This window comes from Arachis duranensis, unplaced genomic scaffold (assembly GCF_000817695.3).
Source record: "Arachis duranensis cultivar V14167 unplaced genomic scaffold, aradu.V14167.gnm2.J7QH unplaced_Scaffold_232527, whole genome shotgun sequence".
Lineage (NCBI taxonomy): Eukaryota > Viridiplantae > Streptophyta > Magnoliopsida > Fabales > Fabaceae > Arachis > Arachis duranensis.
This window is the reverse complement of record NW_026264853.1, coordinates 471,508-490,056: the sequence shown is the minus strand read 5'-3', so window position 1 is coordinate 490,056 and position 18,549 is coordinate 471,508. Positions and strand designations below refer to the sequence as shown.

General features: G+C 38.1%; 2 protein-coding genes across 2 annotated transcripts in view; both read right to left on the bottom strand.

Moving 5' to 3' along the window:
• The window catches only part of LOC127744208 (AT-hook motif nuclear-localized protein 14-like), a 2,710-nt gene extending 440 nt beyond the window's left edge, over window positions 1-2,270 (bottom strand). The window contains exons 1-4 of the mRNA XM_052256490.1: window positions 2,080-2,270; window positions 1,905-1,969; window positions 1,363-1,491; window positions 1,118-1,270 (exon numbers count right to left, since the gene is read on the bottom strand). Coding sequence (XP_052112450.1) covers window positions 1,118-1,270; window positions 1,363-1,491; window positions 1,905-1,969; window positions 2,080-2,110 — 378 coding nt within the window. The 5' untranslated portion in view covers window positions 2,111-2,270. The remainder of the gene's footprint in view (window positions 1-1,117; window positions 1,271-1,362; window positions 1,492-1,904; window positions 1,970-2,079) is intronic.
• Window positions 2,271-5,570: 3,300 nt separating this feature from the next.
• LOC107461842 (DNA repair protein RAD5A) lies at window positions 5,571-18,543 on the bottom strand. Its single transcript, XM_016080391.3, has 20 exons — window positions 17,825-18,543; window positions 17,572-17,705; window positions 17,306-17,444; window positions 17,071-17,124; window positions 16,854-16,976; window positions 16,620-16,771; window positions 16,446-16,530; window positions 16,085-16,363; window positions 15,808-15,954; window positions 15,548-15,703; window positions 14,994-15,061; window positions 14,342-14,464; window positions 14,169-14,268; window positions 13,958-14,070; window positions 8,031-8,309; window positions 7,734-7,934; window positions 7,329-7,422; window positions 7,146-7,217; window positions 6,653-6,751; window positions 5,571-6,435 (listed from the first exon to the last, which is right to left on the bottom strand). The coding sequence occupies exons 1-20, from the start codon at window positions 18,356-18,358 to the stop codon at window positions 6,313-6,315; spliced, it is 3,075 nt and encodes a 1,024-aa protein (XP_015935877.1). The 5' UTR covers window positions 18,359-18,543; the 3' UTR covers window positions 5,571-6,312.
• Window positions 18,544-18,549: the final 6 nt, after the last annotated feature.

The following is an 18,549-nucleotide window of genomic DNA, read 5'->3' as shown; positions in this document are numbered from 1 at the left end:
AAGCTAATGGACACAATGTATGGTGTTAGATAGAGAACACAATCTTATCCATTTTTAACCGTATGTATTAGAAAGAATAAAATCAAGAATTAGCATACGTAGAAGGGTAAAGGATACATGCTGTTCCTAACTAGATTTAGACTCGGCACAAATATGCAAAAAACTAATGCTATAAATTTTTTAGATAACTAAAATGATAATAGACGAAGAATTTTTATAGTTAGTTATAAAATAATATATATATATAGCTCTTAAAACAAATGTGATAAATTTTATAGTATAATACTATAATGAAAATTAACTTTATTAATCTATATTTTATATATGTTGAAGTATTTGGTTAAATAGTATTTTTTTACTCTTAAAAAAAAAGATATCATAATAAATTCTATAGTATAATAAAATATAATTCTGTCAATTTATAGTGGATATATATTAAAATATTTATTTAAGTAAATTTTTTTGATAAAGTATAAGAAAAAAGAGTCAATATTTTTTTATTTGGTTTTGATAAATCTAAGTATTTTTTTTAATATCATTGAATATTAATTACTTTATAACTTATAATATCATCTTGAAAATTCAAAATTTATAAAAAAAAATATAATATATAAATAATTTGATCTATAATATAAAATATATAAGAAAAGAGTAGTATTTTAATAAATAGAATTAATGACAAATAAATAATATGATAGTTATTTTGTAAGAAAATAACCTACTAATATATTAAATTTATTATTAATTGAGAGATATGCTAATAAAGGTCATTAGATGAGAAGACACAATAAAAAAAAACAAAGTTAAAATTGTATAAAAATTACAACCTGGCAAAAGAATTTATGTGACAATAGAATAAGATAAAAGAGATGTCATTTTTCTAGTTGTAAGAATATATGAGTATCAATTTTTATATAGATAGATGTTTGTAATTCTTTTTAAAAAATATTTTTAATGTTTAATTTTATTGAATTTTATTTTTAATATTTTTTATTTATTTAATTTTATCCCTGATTTTTTTATTTTGTGTCAATAATATTAAGAATATTTAAAAAAAAAACTACAAACGCTAAGAACAGATGAAAAATAAGTTAAGAGATACTCTAAGAATTCTTACTTGAACAGTGTCATTGGCTGTCAAGGTGTTGATGAGGGTACCAGTAAAAGCAGTTCCATCAGAAGCAGCCAGTGTGATGCTCAAACTCGAAGTTTCAGAACCATCGTCTCGCAGCATATGATGTCCAGACATTGACAGAATCTTAAAGCTCCCCTGCATGCACATTGCACAAAAGCATGAAATAAGTAGACAACAACAAGAGACAATGACACACATGAACATAATAAGTCATTGTTGCTTTGTACCTCATATATACGAATTCTATTTGAGTTTGGTCTACCAAATATGGCTCTTGCTATACTACCAGAAGCAAAAAGTATGCAACCAAACCGATTGCTTGCTCCCCAAGCCTCCCATATCGCCTTCGCCACATCCTACACCAAATTTAAACCAAGACTACTTATTATGTTGGTTTATTCATTTTTAATTTGTATTTAGTATTTTAATATGTATTTTATACAAATCGTTGATTTAGTAATAAATTTTTATATACTTCTAACATACTAACATAGTTGGTTTTTAGATTGTATCAGAATAACATATATTACTGATGTTAGATTGTAGTTAGTAATTGATAGTTAAAAATATTTATGATTTTCGTTGTAGATATCTCTATAAATAGCTAATTTCCATCTTGTATCTACACAATTTTAAATACACATAATATTTTCTTCAGTTTTTTCTCTTGGATTCTAACAGATTGATAACTTTTAACGACCTTTAACATGTAGCCTCAGTTAAATCCTAACTGATATAATAGAAATTTAAAAGTGTGATAGGATGGTACCTGTCCAGGACTCACAGTCAACTCATAAGGGATAAGCTTCCCCAATTCTTGTGCTTTGATGCCACCTTTAGCATATCAAGTTTCAAACATAAGAGATTTATAAAAAAAACATAATATAAAGCTTAGATTGAATCATTAATGTAATAAGCATAGTTGTCAAATCGTAAATCATTACCTGAAACTTTGAAGCAATTAAGAGAGGGCATTGGGAGATGGCAAAACACAGCAGCAACAGAACGAAACAGAGCGGTTAGAGGGGCTCTCTGATTCTATTATATGTATAATTTGTGACCCATCAAACAAATTTTGCCACTGAATCGGAAACGGAGCGGTTCCCAAGATGCATGCGCGATTCAGAAGGGAGGCCATTTCCAACATTTGCAATTTTCAAACAAATCAATCTCTTAATCTAAAACTTTTCCATGATATACCCAGAACCAAATTATGAAAGATATTAGTGTCTATTAAATATGTTCCTTAACCCTTATAACCCGGAGGTTTTTTATCTAAATAAATAATTTAATTATTTTAATTATTAAAATAAATCATTTATAGCGTATTTACCAATTCACATTATAAACGAAATAATTTTGCACATATCTCATTTACGATGTGAACGAAATATATGTATTTATAAATAATTAAATATAATTTTTAAAAATAATAAAAAATATTAATAATTTAAATTGAATCAAATTCTTAAAAATAGAACGTTTCAAATAATAAAAAAGATGGACAATTTTAAATAATAAAGAAGATGGATCGGATAATATCCGCATATTCGCGGTAATTATCCACATCCGATCCGAATTTTACGGATATTATCCGATCCGCACTATGGTAGAATCGGATTGCGGATTCAGCAGTGATATCCGCAGATTCGATCCGCAAATCCGCATATCTGCACATCACATATAAATATCATAGTTTAAGAAAGTAAACCCTAATATGATATGAATTTTAGTGTGTTATTTTATGAATTTTATGATATTTTGTTTTTAATTTTTTATATTGTACTTTAACTTAGAATAATTAAACTTAAATCTTGTGTTATTATTTTGCTTTTGTTATTCAAGAGAATTATTATTGATAATATTTTAGGAATAAATAGGCTTAAACAGATAAAAAATGAATTTTTTGAACATTTTTTTGTAAAAACAACCAAACAGAATCTTAAAATAGTTTTTTTGAAATATGCGGATATACTCGATATTCGATTCGATCCGATCCGATCCGCATCCGATCCGACCTAAAGAATACGGATATCGTATCCGATCCGATGAATGCAGTGCGGATCAGATAGAATTTTATGCTATATCTGATCCGATCCATGTGTAGCCTTAATAAGAAGTGCATCCTGAAACTATCCACTTTAAACACGATTATCTTTTTCTAACTACCCATTATTAATACTGTTGCTTATTTCGTTCTCTTCCTTCCATTCACGGTTTCTTATTAGGATTTATATAAAAATTTAAAATTTTGTTTATTGCATAGGGTATACAAAAATTTCGTTTGTTATATGGAGTACATAAAAAATTTGAAGTATAATTTAAATAACCTTACCTAGAAAAAAAGAATTTAATGAGATGAATTGATTGGTTGGATGATTCTCATTCGGTGAATTATATGATAAAAATGTAAGTTCATAGATTTTTTCTTTAATAAAATGAAAGAGAGATTAATAAAGATATCACCCACATTTTGAATAATAATAAAATAATAAAAAATAACTATAAAAAAATTATATTCTCTATATACCATTTCAATCTGTATAATAAAATGTTCCTTCTCACTCGTAAATAAAAGTCAATTCCGGTTTGTTGTTGGTGCTGCATGCTCTGGCTTTGGATTTTTTTTTTTTTCTTCTTCTTCGCAAAAGCTGAAAGGTTGAAGTTTGAATAGTGCTCTCTTCAAGTTTTCTTTTTTCTAATGCCAGAGGGACTTTTATAGAGGAAATGGAATGGTTAATTTATAGGCACAGAATTCGATTATCTTAAGATGTTTAGATGTTAAATGGTTTTATAAGAAAATATGTTTTTAAAATTTTTTAATAATTTTTATGCTCTCACACTGCAGAGGTATCTTCCTAACACAGCCGCTGCTCCAGTTTTGTTTGTTCCACTCCTCTGCATTCCTTGGAACATACCCTCTCAAAGAAGTGCAGATAGGTGAAGTTTTAGGGTCGCAACTTGCAAATACTCCACACTTGCCATAAACACAGCACTCAGTGTTAATAACAGACCATATCATGGATCATTGCTTCTTTGAATAATCCCAGTAGTATTCATTTAGGTTTCCATCTCAGCACCCAACGCACCGGAGAAACGGATCGCGGAGATTTCCTTTGCTGAGATCACTAGAGACGGCGCCATGATGCTGTTTGGATGCCCGGAAATGGTTGCAAAGTGCAAGAAAACGCCGGAGAAGATGTCCAGGATATGTACGAAGCAATCTCGAAAAATTGGCCCGAATTCATCTTCTCCTTCGAATCAACCGCCAAAGTTCGTGTTACTCAATCAATTGAAGTTTTTATATACGAGGTTTCACAATTCAATCGATTGATCGTGTTAAATTGTTTTGAAAACCTCATATTGCGTTGAAGATTCCCATCAAATAGGTAACACTAACAGTAATAATAAAAAACCCAGTGTCATTGTAAAATTTAATCAATTGTGTATCAATTATAATTCATTGAATTTTGGAAAAAAACACGATTTCACCGGTGTTTATGGATGTAACGAATCAAAAATAAAACTCTAATTAATTAGGATTGTCGAAATGTTTATTATAATTAATAGAATATCTAATTCGTTTTTGTATTTATTTTTTATTATTAATAAACATGATATATGAATGATAAAATAATAATTTATAAAATAAAAAATAAATTTTATAATTAAATAATATATAAAAAATTAATTTATAATTAACATTAAATAAAAACTATTTAACAATTATAAAAAATTTAAAAAATATGTTTTATTATAAACCATTTAATGATCCAAATATTTTGGGAACATTAAATGAATCCGATGCCTAATTTATATATGCATTTGCATTGGCATGCACGCACGTATGTGTCTTCATTTGCCGTTAGTTTGTTACAAGTCATCACTTAGTTGCACTTTCAGTTTGTTAATTACTTAGTTGGTTAATCATGATTGATAAAACAGTTACACTGTTGCACTACAAAGTACAAACTGATAGGATTAGCTTTTAGTCTTTTCTTTGTAGCGTTAACTTGAGCTTCACAATTCAGTTCTTGTTACGGCATTCTTTAATTTCTTGACACTCTGATGTCTCTCTCAATTTTCTTGTGTTTATATATATATACAAAAATAACAATAACATCTTTTTTTTTTTTAAGAATAAGCAATGGTAATAAATTTTCTTATATTAAATAAAGAGATGATTTATTTTTTGTGTCAAAAAAAGATGATTTAATACACATGTTATCACTAGCAAAACGATAAAAAAAAGTTATAATATCCAATTGAATATATTATATAACCATGATAATAATAATATAATTTGATAAAAAATATATATAAGAAATGAAGACGCTTGGGGATTTAACTTCTATCCATACCCATATCGATTGCTATCAATAACCCATCATGCAACATGGAGTGGAGATGAAAGTACAAGAGAAAAGGAACTTCAACCCTTTTTTTTTTGCAACTCATATGTTATACACTTACATGTAAAATGGAGCTACTGTCCACCTGAACAATCATATGCCTATGACCATGAGTATTATAACTTGCGCGAAAAAAAAAATAAAAAGATCACAAGGCGTGTAATATACAAGTGGTTGCATTTTCACCAGTAGAAGTTACACGAGAATATTACACGTAATATACAGTGGATTCTCAACATTGTCCATGATTATAAATGCAATCAATTTATAACTTTTCAACCCTAACTGTAATGTATTGCGTGGAGGAAATAGTTGAGTACCTCCTTTCCCGTCGCCCAAAACCCAAAAACCCTTTGGAAGTGAAAGTTAAATAGCTATTGAAATCTACATATCTACATACCTGGACAAATAGCCACTACATTAAAAATCTAACTTGTTAACTTTACCCTAGCCTTCAATTTATTGGGAGGAATTACCCTATAAAAAATCCCCACTCCATTCCTTCCATTTCCACCACTATCACTCTCCCAAGTCCTAAACCTGGCACAGCCCAAAGTATACCAATATAATTAACTCAAAAGGGTGTCCGCCTAATTTGCAGGATGTTGAGCATTGCACCCACCCACTTAGCTTGACCTCCCTATGGAAATTGCTAATGAATTAACGAGGCCTCAAAAGAAGACACAAAGTTGTGGATGCAGAATGCTTAATGGTGCATGATACACCAATATCAGCAAACAAACATGCTTGCACTACCTTGGCGGTCTAAGTGAAAAGCATCTTCAGCTCCTCTATCCGTGCAGTTCGAACCTCTTGATCAGTCAGGGCACCAGAAATCATTCGTTGTTTACGCGCTTGCACCACCTCCATTCTCTCCTCAACTGTCCCCTGCAATGTGATACATAAGAACAAGTAACCACTCGAGTCAGTCAGTTGAAACTAATGGGTCAACCTCAACTGATGGCTTTGCTGCCAAACTTTATGCTAGTTCATTACCAGATTACTTTAACCCACTAAACCAATTAATGAGGCCCAATTACAAAAAAATAACAACATATCCATGTTATATATGTTCATGACTTTCAAATTTGCAAATCAAACATACCTTCACAATAAACCGTTTAATGGCGACCTTCTGTGTTTGTCCAATACGATGGATGCGCATGACTGCTTGTTCTTCTACAGCCGGATTCCACCATGGGTCCTATTCAATTACAAAATAATTTTTCCCCAAGATTACTATAAAATAATTACATTCTTAATATCAATTATAATAAATAGCAATAAAATTCATATATCCATTGGATTGATTGTTCATACAAATAAAATTCCATTGCAACTTCAATCCAAACCCAGTATACGTGCTAAATTAGCTAACTCCCATATAAGATTGATCGCTCCACATTCATTGGGTGATTTGGTTTGCTAAATCTAAAATATATACTAAAACAGAACAATTAATGAGCTACAAAATTGTGTGCAACTAGACGCCCTATCTGAATGGCATCTTAATACTTTCTTTATCTTATCTAAAATCTGGTTTTATACCTGAAGCTAGACAAAGACTCATTAGGCAACAGAAGTGGATTTGCACGTACCATGACAAAAGCATTTGAAGCAGCTGTTAGGTTTATACCCACTCCACCAGCTTTTAGTGACATCAACAACACCTGGTGCAATAAATAGGAACAAACCGTTTAAAAGGAAAAAAAAGGACAATGCATTTAACCACTTCATTACATTGTTCAAGTCACAGGCAAAAGCAAAAAATAGGTCGAGACCAGTATTTCATCATCTTCTGAGAATTGTTTGATCACTTTCTCCCGCTGCTGCTGATTTAAAGTTCCATCAAGACGAACAAATGAAATGTTATTCCTGGAAATATAGGAAATCATAAATAAACCTTTATCATTTTTCATTACTTAATTGTGTCAAAACAATCAATAGAAAGATAAATACACCCATAATGGGATAAAATTAAGCATGATACAAAAAGGAACAGAAGTATGACATTAGATCACAACAATAATCAAAGCTGACATCAGCTTAAAAGTAACTACAACACATCATAAAGAAATAGCATGCTTAGACTTCGTGAATAGCTCTTTAGAAGCATTTGACTCGGATTGTTTCACAAGAATGCCATCTTTCTTAAAATATATGATTAAACCAGCAACAAATCTTACCGTGTAAAGGGAATCTGCAAAAGGTCTAGAAAAGCAGTCCATTGGCTAAAAACAATGCTCTTGGAGCCTGATGCGCGAAGACTTTCCAGTTCATGCAAAAGAACAGTTACCTTGCATGACTCTATCCAGTTCTTCTCAATATCAATCTGAAACCGACTATCAGTAGGAGCAGTAATAAGATCCTGCCGGCTAACTGTTTTTCTGTAAAAGTAGCAGTTTTGCAAGGAGAATGCATTATAAGTAAGATACATTTGAAATTACTGCAATAAAACTACTGATATTTTAGCGAGAAAGTACCTACAAACAGGACATAAACCAGAAGTGGAATTGCGCCAACTTGCCAAGAGGCATTCCCGGCATAGGCGGTGAGCACAAGGAGTCAACACTGCATCTTCGAAGGCTTCAAGACATATTGGACACTCACCCTGCTCCCCTTTACGTAGCTCTTCAACTACTTCTTGAACATAAGCCAGTGACGGTGCATCTTTTACTTCACGTTCTAAATTATTATGGGTTCCTCGAAGGAAGCGTTTAGCTAGTTTGTTTAGATCAGCAAATTCTTGAGTATCACCTCGGCTAAATGAATCAATGATCACCATGACAATAAGTTAAAGTGTACACAGACAACAATTTAATGCTGCATGGTCTAGGGAAACATAAACTCAAGAAAGCCTTTCAATTGCATTGCAACAAACAAACTTCAAAGAAAAAATAGAAGTAAAACATCGTTGTTCAAAGCTACCAAAACCTCCTTTCTCATATAATACTCAGGCTTCAAGAACATCAAAAAAGTTGATGGTGAGTTGTTGGCTAATTTTCACTTTTAAGCCTCTATGATGCAACCATCATGCAGCATTTCATCATTGTAATTGCATAATAATGATAATTTTCTACTACCAAATTTTAATATAATTTTCTCAAATTGAATTTAGAAACATAACTACCATATAAAACATTTAAACTAAAAGTCATTAAAATCATGGAGAAAACTCCTTTATTTTTTCCTTAAAATTAGAAACTGGTAGGACCAGTAGTAGCAGAATGATCAAGCTTTATTGATATACCGGGATGGCCAATTAGCTCTCCCTAGAAGGTTCTACACAGCTGGAACTACCAGCTCAAAGAGAGAGAGAGAGATTCTCTCCAATTTCTAACAGAATTCACAACAGAAAAACTATCCTCCCTAAACTAACTATATTCTAGCTATTTATAACAACCTATCAGCCAGCTGGATATCCTAACAACTCCTAAAACACTTCTACTTGACCTCTACTTACCTCTCCTTTTGTAACACAGTCCAAACCTGTTAGTAGTAGGCGCCTCTCAATCAATACTCCCCCCCGGACAACCACCTTGTCCTCAAGGTGGAGCTCCGGAAAGGTGGCCCGCAATGTAGTTGCTCGCTCCCAGCTGTCCTCACAAGGAGATAGGCCCACCCAGCGCACCAAATACTCCAAGGCCCCATCCTCTGCGGTTCGCGATGCCACAATCTGGGATGGCTGCATCACCAGCTCACCATCCTCAGCCAGCCCTGGTGGAAGCGTCTGTACCTGCTGCTGCGGCGGGACAGCCTTTTTCAACTTGCTAACATGGAAGACCGGGTGAAGTCTGCACCCTTGAGGCATGGCTAACCTGTATGCCACTGCCCCTATCCTCTCAACCACTTCAAACGGTCCATAGTACCGAGGGCTTAGCTTTTCATTGACCCTCCGCGCCAGTGTCTGCATTCGATAAGGTTGCATTTTCAGATAAACCCACTCACCCGGCTTGAACTCGACATCTCTTCGATGCCTATCAGCTGCTTGTTTCATCCGCTGCTGAGCCTGCACCAAGTGTATCTTCAACTCTGCCAACACCACATCCCTGGCTGCGGTCAATGCTGCCACCTCCTCAACATGTGATGGAAATGTCTCTCCCCGGAAAAGAATAGGTGCCGGCACCCCATAAAGTGCTTGAAATGGAGTTGTTTGGGCTGAGGCATTGTAGGAGGTATTAAACCAAAACTCCGCCCATGGTAGCCACTCCAACCATTTCTTTGGGTAGCCCCCCACAAAGCACCGCAAATAAGTCTCGAACAGCAATTAACCACCTCGGTTTGGCCATCGGTTTGCGGATGAAATGCCGTGCTGTAATTCAATTTTGTCCCTGCTGCTTGGAACAGTTCAGACCAAAACTTACTCATGAACACCCTATCCCTATCTGATATGATTGACTTGGGGAACCCGTGCAGTTTAACTACCTCTTTAATAAAGGCTAGTGCCACCTCCTTGGCTGAAAATGGATGAGCTAAGGGGATAAAGTGAGCATATTTAGTTAACCGATCAACCACTACTAGGATAGTGTCCATGCCTTTGGATTTTGGCAATGCCGCCACAAAATCCATCGAAACGTGCTCCCAAACTCGCTCCGGGACTAGTAGTGGCTGCAACAGCCCCGCCGGTTTCATCGCTGCATGCTTGTTTTGCTGGCAAGTGTGGCAGCCCGCAACATAATCCCTGATCCGTTGCCTCATGCCGCGCCAATGAACCGCTGCTGCCAGCCGCTTATAGGTTCGAAAGAAGCCTGAATGTCCACCCGCCCCGCTGTCATGAGACTCAGCCAGCAAAAGTGGGATCTGAGAAGAATTTGCAGTCCAAACTTCCCTCCCTTACCCTTATGTAGGGAATACCCCGGATAGTCATCCAGCCCCTACTGCAAGGCGACCACAATCCTTTGTAGCTCTTGGTCGTGAGCCACCTCCTCTTCCACCGTTTCCCAGAGGTTCATATGTACTACCGAAATCGCCTTTGCCATCATTTGCCGTGACAACGCATCTGCTGTCTTATTCTCAAGGCCTGGCCGGTATCGGATCTCAAAATCCAAGCCTAACAATTTAGTGGTCCACTTCAAGTAAGTTGGGTCCATGAGTCGCTGGTCCGTGAGGAACTTCAGACTTCGCTGATCTGTGAGAACAATAAAATGGCAACCCAACAAGTAATGCAGCCACTTTTGGACAGCGAAGACAATGGCCATCAACTCCCTCTCATATGCAGATTTTTGTCGGGACCTTGGAGATAGTGCTTGGCTTAGGAATGCTATTGGTCTGCCTTGCTGGGACAGCACCGCACCCAACCCCTCACTCGATGCATCCGTTTCCAAAACAAAGTCTTGATTGAAATCCGGAACTGCTAGAGTCGGTAGGTCTGCCATCAGCCTCTTCAACCTCTCGAAAGCCTCTTGTGCCTTGTTATTCCATTCAAACGCATTTCGCTTTGTCAACTCCGTTAACAGCTTGGCGATTACCCCATATCCTTGCACAAACCGCCTATAATAGCCGGTAAGGCCCAAGAATCCCCGTAAAGCTCGCTGGTCCGTAGGCACCGGCCACTCTAGCATCGTTGTGGTTTTGTTAGGATCCGCCGAGACCCCTTGTGCCGAGATAATGTGGCCCAAGTACTCCACCGAGCTCAGTGCGAATGTGCATTTCTTCTCATTCAACACCAGCTGGTTCTCCACTAAAATCTGGAAAACTTGTTGGAGATGAAGGGCATGGCTAGCCATATCCTGACTGTAGATGAGGATATCATCGAAAAAAAACTACGACAAATTTCCGCAATAGAGGCTTAAGAATGTCATTCATCAAGGCTTGGAAGGAGCTAGGGGCGTTGGTCAAGCCGAAAGGCATGACTAGAAACTCATAATGGCCCTCATGAGTGCGGAAGGCGGTCTTGTGGATGTCTTGATCCCTCATCCGAATTTGGTGGTACCTCGATTTTAAATCCAGCTTAGAGAAAACTGCAGCTCCCGCCAATTCATCGAGTAGCTCATCAATGACGGGAATAGGAAATTTATCCGGCACCGTAATACCATTTAACGCCCTATAATCGACACAAAATCTCCAGCTGCCGTCCTTTTTCTTCACCAACAATATCGGACTCGCATAGGGACTGGAGCTTGGCCGAATTATCCCTGAGGCCAGCATTTCTCGTACCATTAGTTCAATTATTGCTTTCTGATGGTGCGGGTAACGATAAGGTCTTATCTTTGGAACTGAAGCTCCTTCTATCAGTGGAATGGCATGATCATGGTAATGATGTGGTGGCAGCCCCGATAATGTCTGAAACACCTTAGCATGAGAAGCTAACACTGATTCGATTACCTGCGACACCTGCGATACCGTAGCCGCTTGCAAAGGCATGGGCCACAGCTGGACCATAAATCCTTCTCCCCCTTCTTGAATGGACAAAACTGCAAATTGAAGGTGCATACCTCCATAGCACAGCTCCGGGTCCCCCTGCAATGTAACCATGCTGTCCCCATTCTGAAATCGAAGGCGTGATTTTTTGAAGTTTGCGAGAACGTCTCCCAACTTATCTAGCCACGCCAGTCCCAGGACAAATTCCGCTTCGTCAGTTGGGAAGATGAAGAAGTCTTCCTTGATTGCCACTTCCTTGAATTGGAGCATGACACCCAAACACCTTCCCTGTCCCCCTGTATTGTATTGGTACTGTCTGCTACCCTGACCTGGAACTTAGGGGTGTTGTCAATTCTCAGGCCCAACTCGGTGATAATCCTTGGTGTCGCGAAGTTGTCCGAAGCTCCACAATCTATGAGAACGCGTACACGGCGGCCATTTACCTCTACCCAGGCTTTGATTGACTTGTGATGTCCACTCAAGCTCATGAATTTGAGCTCCAATTGTCCCTGTTCCCCTGTTCCACTCAAAGTCTGGCTCCATGATTAAAAGCTTGAACTCTCTATTCTTGCAATTGTGATCTGCAGTGTATGGTTCGTCACAGAGGAAGCATTCCCCCTTGGCCCGCTTAGCTCTATATTCCTCGTTGCTGAGATGTCCCAATCCGCGCCGTCACAAGGGATCCGTCGTCGACTCCACGCTGTTGGTTGCTGCAGAGTTGGACGCTGTAGCAGGGTGCACCGCTTTGGTGGCGGTTGAATTGGCAACGGCGAAGTTGGGAGCCAGTGATTTACCGCGTCCCGATGCCCCTCGCAAGGCAGCGTTGCGGTTTTCAACCTTCTGTGTCAGTTCTATTAACTCGTCCACTGACTGATATGGGAACAATTTACATTCTTCCCCTACTTCTGGTTTCAGCCCATTCAAGAAGAGATCCATCAGCAATTCTGGCGCAATTCCACGGAGGGGCCGCGCGTGAAGCACGAACTGGTCAACGTAGTCCCGCACCGCGTTCGTCTGTTTCAGCTTCAGCAGCGCTTGATAAGGGCTCTATAGCCGTTCCGGTTGAAAATGTCGTAGCAGCGCCGCACTGAAAAACCGCCACTGGAGCACCAGCGCCGTCGCCTCCCACCACCTGAACCACGTGAATGCCCTTCCTTCCATTGCAAAGGTGGCGACCGTGAGCCATTCCTCCTCTGGCACTGTGCGCAGCAAGAAGAATTGCTCCATGCGTTCAACCCAAACCACCGCGTTGTCTCCGCAGAAGATCGGAAGTTCCAGCTTTCGCCATTGCTCCGGCGCGCCACAGCTTCTGGCCGATGATCCTGCGGCCAGGTGCGATCCCGGTGAACCACGCTCATTCCGATTAGGCGCGCGATTTTCGAACGCATCTATTCCAGAATCGAAGCGCTGTAGCGTCTCCTGCATCGATCGGAATATCTCCTCCATGCGCGATTCAATCGTGTCAAATCATGACTCCATTTTCCTCGATCTCGATTGCACCATTCAGCGTCGGGATCGTCAAGCTCTTGATACCAGTTGATAGGACCAGTAGTAGCAGAATGATCAAGCTTTATTGATATACCGGGATGACCAATTAGCTCTCCCTAGAAGGTTCTACACAGCGGGAACTACCAGCTCAGAGAGAGATTCTCTCCAATTTCTAACAGAATTCACAACAGAAAAACTATCCTCCCTAAACTAACTATATCCTAGCTATTTATAACAACCTATCAGCCAGCTGGATATCCTAACAACTCCTAAAACACTTCTACTTGACCTCTACTTACCTCTCCTTTTGCAACACAATCCAAACCTGTTAGTAGTAGGCGTCTCTCTATCATAAACATAGAAAACCAACCCAAAAAAAAAAATAATAAAACCAAATTAGCATATTAATCAGAACATGTTAGAAATTATGAAAATCTGATTACATTAGTACTACTCTTCCTTAAAGACTAACTGTTCTGCCCACATGCCAACAATTTGCACAGCAGCAGAATCCCCGTGCAATCTTCAAGTGTGTAAGGAGTATAAATTTAAGACATCATACCTCATTACAAGATAAGGATGATCGCAACATTGCCGAAGCCGTAAAAGCAACTCCAATATTGAAGCATAATTATGAAGAACACGCCCTTGCTCAACAAACTGGTCAAACCTGACCTACACAGATTTCATAACAGGTTGAATTGATCAGATTTCTTCAGAACTAAAAGAACAAGACAAAAATATCACGCATACATCAGAAAACGAAAAAATACCTTAGATCTTTTGAATAAGGCCTCATAAAAGTCCTTCTCAGCTTCTGTTTGTTCACAGTAAATTACCTGCACATCAGCCGGAGGGAGAACTAGGATAGGCCTGCAACAAATGATTAGTGAACAAAATATACTAGAATGTTAAAATATCACAAATCCTTAACTCGATTACTGACTTGCCCTCTCGATCTGTGCTATACTTGGTTCTCCTCAACATGATTGACTTCAAAATGGACTGAACTAACTTCAACCCTCTCGCATCACCTCCTTCAAATGGCTTCTGAACAAGTTTGTTCCACCTGGATCATACAAATATAAATCTTCCAGACAAGAAGCCGAACCATATATACCCACTTGAGGGGTGAACAATAAAAGTAACAAACAAAGTAGTAGTAAGTTCCAAAAATATATAAGCATGCATCTAGATTTAAAGTTTTAAGAAAATGCAACAATTGATAAAACCCAATCAAATCATCAGGAGAATTCTCGACCAATGGATGCTATCTTCATCAACAATAGAAGTTGGAAAACTTGGAAAAGCAAAATACAAAGTGAAAGGAGTGTCAGACCACTTAAGTTTACATAAGAGTTACACATCAAATTGCATGTAGAATTTTGTTACTATTGTAATTTGTTTCAATATAGAAAAGGAAATACTTGTTTTATGCGATGGAATCAACAGTTCAGCCTAGAAACCATCTTGAAAAAAACTGATAAAACATCAAAACCTAGCATTGAACATCAAAAAGTAAAAGGAAAATTTAAGAACAATGGATATGATTCAATTTGAGGAAACAGATTCAACAATAAGGGGGGGAATATTTTTACCAGGCCCAATGACCCCAAGGCTCTATTCGCAGAAATCGAAGAAGACTGTAAATATCTTCAAGGTTGTTCTGTAGATAAAACAGTGATTCAATGTCAGGAAGAACAGAAACAACATTTGCCGCGAGGATACTTGTGATGAATTGAAGATCAGCCAACATGATAACCATCTTTTTTCTTTTTATTTCTTGATAAAACAAGAATTTGATCAAGATAGAGAGAAGAATAATAAAAGGGAGGATAACAGTTCCCCCTCACAAGAGCAACACACCAACAAAAGAAAAAGTTGTTTTTTATGAAGTGCTGCCTTCCGATCTCTTGTCATGTCTTAGAGGAAAAGTCGTCCAAGCCTAAAAAACTTTACTAAAAATCTGTTCAGTGAAGGTGCATGAATTGCATTGCCCGCAAAACAAAATTCAATTAAATGCAGCACTTAGTGTTATCTATAAAATTTGAAATCAGAGTGAAATTTGTTGTCCCTGATTGGCCAATTGATAATTAATCCATCAATACCAAAAATAGCAATCATCAGATAAGAGCAAGCCATAATATTTCACCTGGATAGGAGTGCCAGTAAGACACCAACGGTTATCAGCAATTAAAGCAGCGGCAGCAATAGAAATTTGACTTTTAGAAGATTTTATAGTATGTGCTTCGTCAAGAACCACTCTGAACCACCTAACTGAAAAAAGTCCACCATTATCCTCGGCGTTCTGTACATAAGACAGATAGAAAGATGAATCAAGCATTGATTAACCATGTTTAAGAATTGAAGCAAAAAGGTTGACATCTATTCAAGCAAACAGGTTCTCAATACCTCACTGGAAAATTCAGAGGCTAAAACTCCATATGTAGTAATAACAACATCAGACTGAGAAAGACTTTTTGCATCTTTTGGCCTACTTTGTCCATAATGAACATATAGGGACAGAGACCCAGGTTGTACATGAGTTTCAATTTCTGCCTGAAGAAATTGCCAAATGTTCAGTACAGGAAAGGAAGCATTTCACAATATATATTCTATAAATCTCACAGCTGAATAAATGAAATTCAGTAATGAATAAAGCTATATATATTTCTGACAAGGCAAATACCTTCCATTGCCCAAGAAGAGTCATGGGACATATTATCAAGTTGCCACCACTTGCTAGAGCATCCTTGTCCTTCATCAGTTTGTCAAAACCAGCAAATTTGGTTGCCTTCGTCGGAATGTTTGAAAAATTGTGTACCGTATCACTAACTTCACCATCTTCAGTATACAGCTCAGTCTGAGCTAAGGATTGACTGTCTAATGATCCACCTCTTCCTGAATGGGCAAGAAGAAGTGATATGGCCATGATGGTCTTTCCAAGACCCATAGAATCTGCCAAAATCTACAAATTCACAATAAAAATTTATAAGCATTGCATCATAAGTGAACAAAACTATACAGGGTTAACTCATCAAGAAACATACCCCTCCTTTTGCCATTTGAAGGGTGCTAGGAAATTCAGTTGTGGCTTCACCAGAAAATGCATTCAAATAAATAGTAAGCTCCCTCCTAAAGTGTAAAAGCACAAGCACATCATCAGAACCATTAACTGGTTTATCTATCCATGTATATATATTGTAATATGACAACACACATACTTGTCAGCCAAGTGATATGCTTCCCAACATGGATGAAGGGTTGTTGCTGTCCCGTCTACAGTTCGCCCCTTCTCCATCTGGATCATCCAATAAAGAGCTTGCTTTTGATAGGGCCGTAGCTCACACTGAAGACTGCCTGGGGGATCCATTTCCTGCACAAAATACTTCCTGATTAATGGTTATCACACCAATAGCATAAGTAAAACAGTGCACATTACTCTGAGAATGCAGCACCTCTAACTCCGAGCTTGATCCCACACCAACAATATTATCAAGATCAGTTTCAGAAATGGAATCCTCTTTATTTTCGTCGCAATTTTGAGAAGGATGCTCAGACTTCATCAATTGTAAAGGGACCTGAAGAGGAATGTCTGTCCAGTTAAAGGAAGGTACAACACTATGACCATCAGACATTGTCACAACTCAGAATGCAAGTATATCCGAAGCTCACCTTCTGGTCGATAGGACGCTTGTTGGAATAGAAATCACCAGGAGTTAACTCTGCCTAAAAATCAGATGACGGTTCATGTTAATATTTCAGTCTAAGTTACCATTGTTTAGAACATAAATTTAACTCCACAAGATGGCAACCAAAAAGAAAAGAAAGCAATTTAAGTATTTAACTGAACATACTATTTACGTAAAGGTGGGTCCCAAAAAAGGAAAAGTATAGGTTCAGTAGCCACCTTCTTAAAAGGTTCCAGGCCTAGCAACCGAAATAAGATAGGAAGAGGATGGAAAACTGATTCATTTGTAGAGTTGCCAGTGGCATCCTTGAGAGATATCTGCTGGTGCTTAACAAACATTGACCTATTGATAAATACACTGAAAGGAATATCCCGGGCCCCAACCGAAAAAAGGGCAAATTAAGTTACTTCCCATCATAAACAGTATCAACAAACCAAAAGATTAACATTTCAACTTGTGAAACAGGATGTTGCATTGAGAGTACCTGACTGACAAAATAATGGTATCCATGATGCCCAAAACATTAGGTGCAAATTTACAGCGTCCCTCAATCCTAACCTTACCATCCCTCACAAGAGGCAACAGACACCGAGCCCATTCATTTGGTATTCTACCAATCTGCCAAACCAAAAATCACCAATATCTAATTCAAACAATGTAATACACAAATTCAACTCAACCCACACTTTCACACAAAGAACAATTAACCATTACCAGTTACCACAGTTGCACATTACCTCCCCAGCTTGATCTGTGGAGAACCGAACAATCTCCGAACAAGTCCCCGCTGCCAGCCGCCCCCTCCCGAAGACCTTCCCCGGCGAAGGCCCAGCCGAGGCAGCCTTGGCAGGAAACTTGAAAACCACTGCGTCACCAGAATTTATAGTCCTCCCTTTACAAGTGGACAGCCCTGACATCTCGCCGGAACCAGCAAACCACCAATCATCGGACGCTTTGGAGCAGCTACTGCCGTCTCCTCCACGAGCAGCAGCGCCATTGTTCTTGGAGCGGGAAGCAACAGTGCGAGTGGCAGTATCCATATGAGGAGATGAATTGAGAGGAGAAGGTTTGGGATTGTTTGTAGGTGGTGGTGTGGTTTTAGGTTTGACGATGGAGGGAATGTGAGTGTCGAAGATGATGTTGATGGCGGCTGTGACGTCATTTTTGGCCATATGGAGCGCTCTGATGATGTCCATGTCGGTGAATTCGGAGCCAACGATGGATCGGACGGTGGACAATTGGTGGTCCGTCACTGTGACCTTGCTTCCCATCCTCCTCCTCCTCCAACTGCTTGAAGACAAACCCTAACCCTAACCCTAGCGTCCCAGATTTTGCGGGAATGAGGAAGAGGGAGAAGGGAAATCGAGTGTTATCTTTGAATTTCGTAAATTCTAAAAGAGGCGGGGACGAAGACGGGAAAGAGAGGCTTCGTAAAATGGCGGGAGCACGCGTGATATGCACG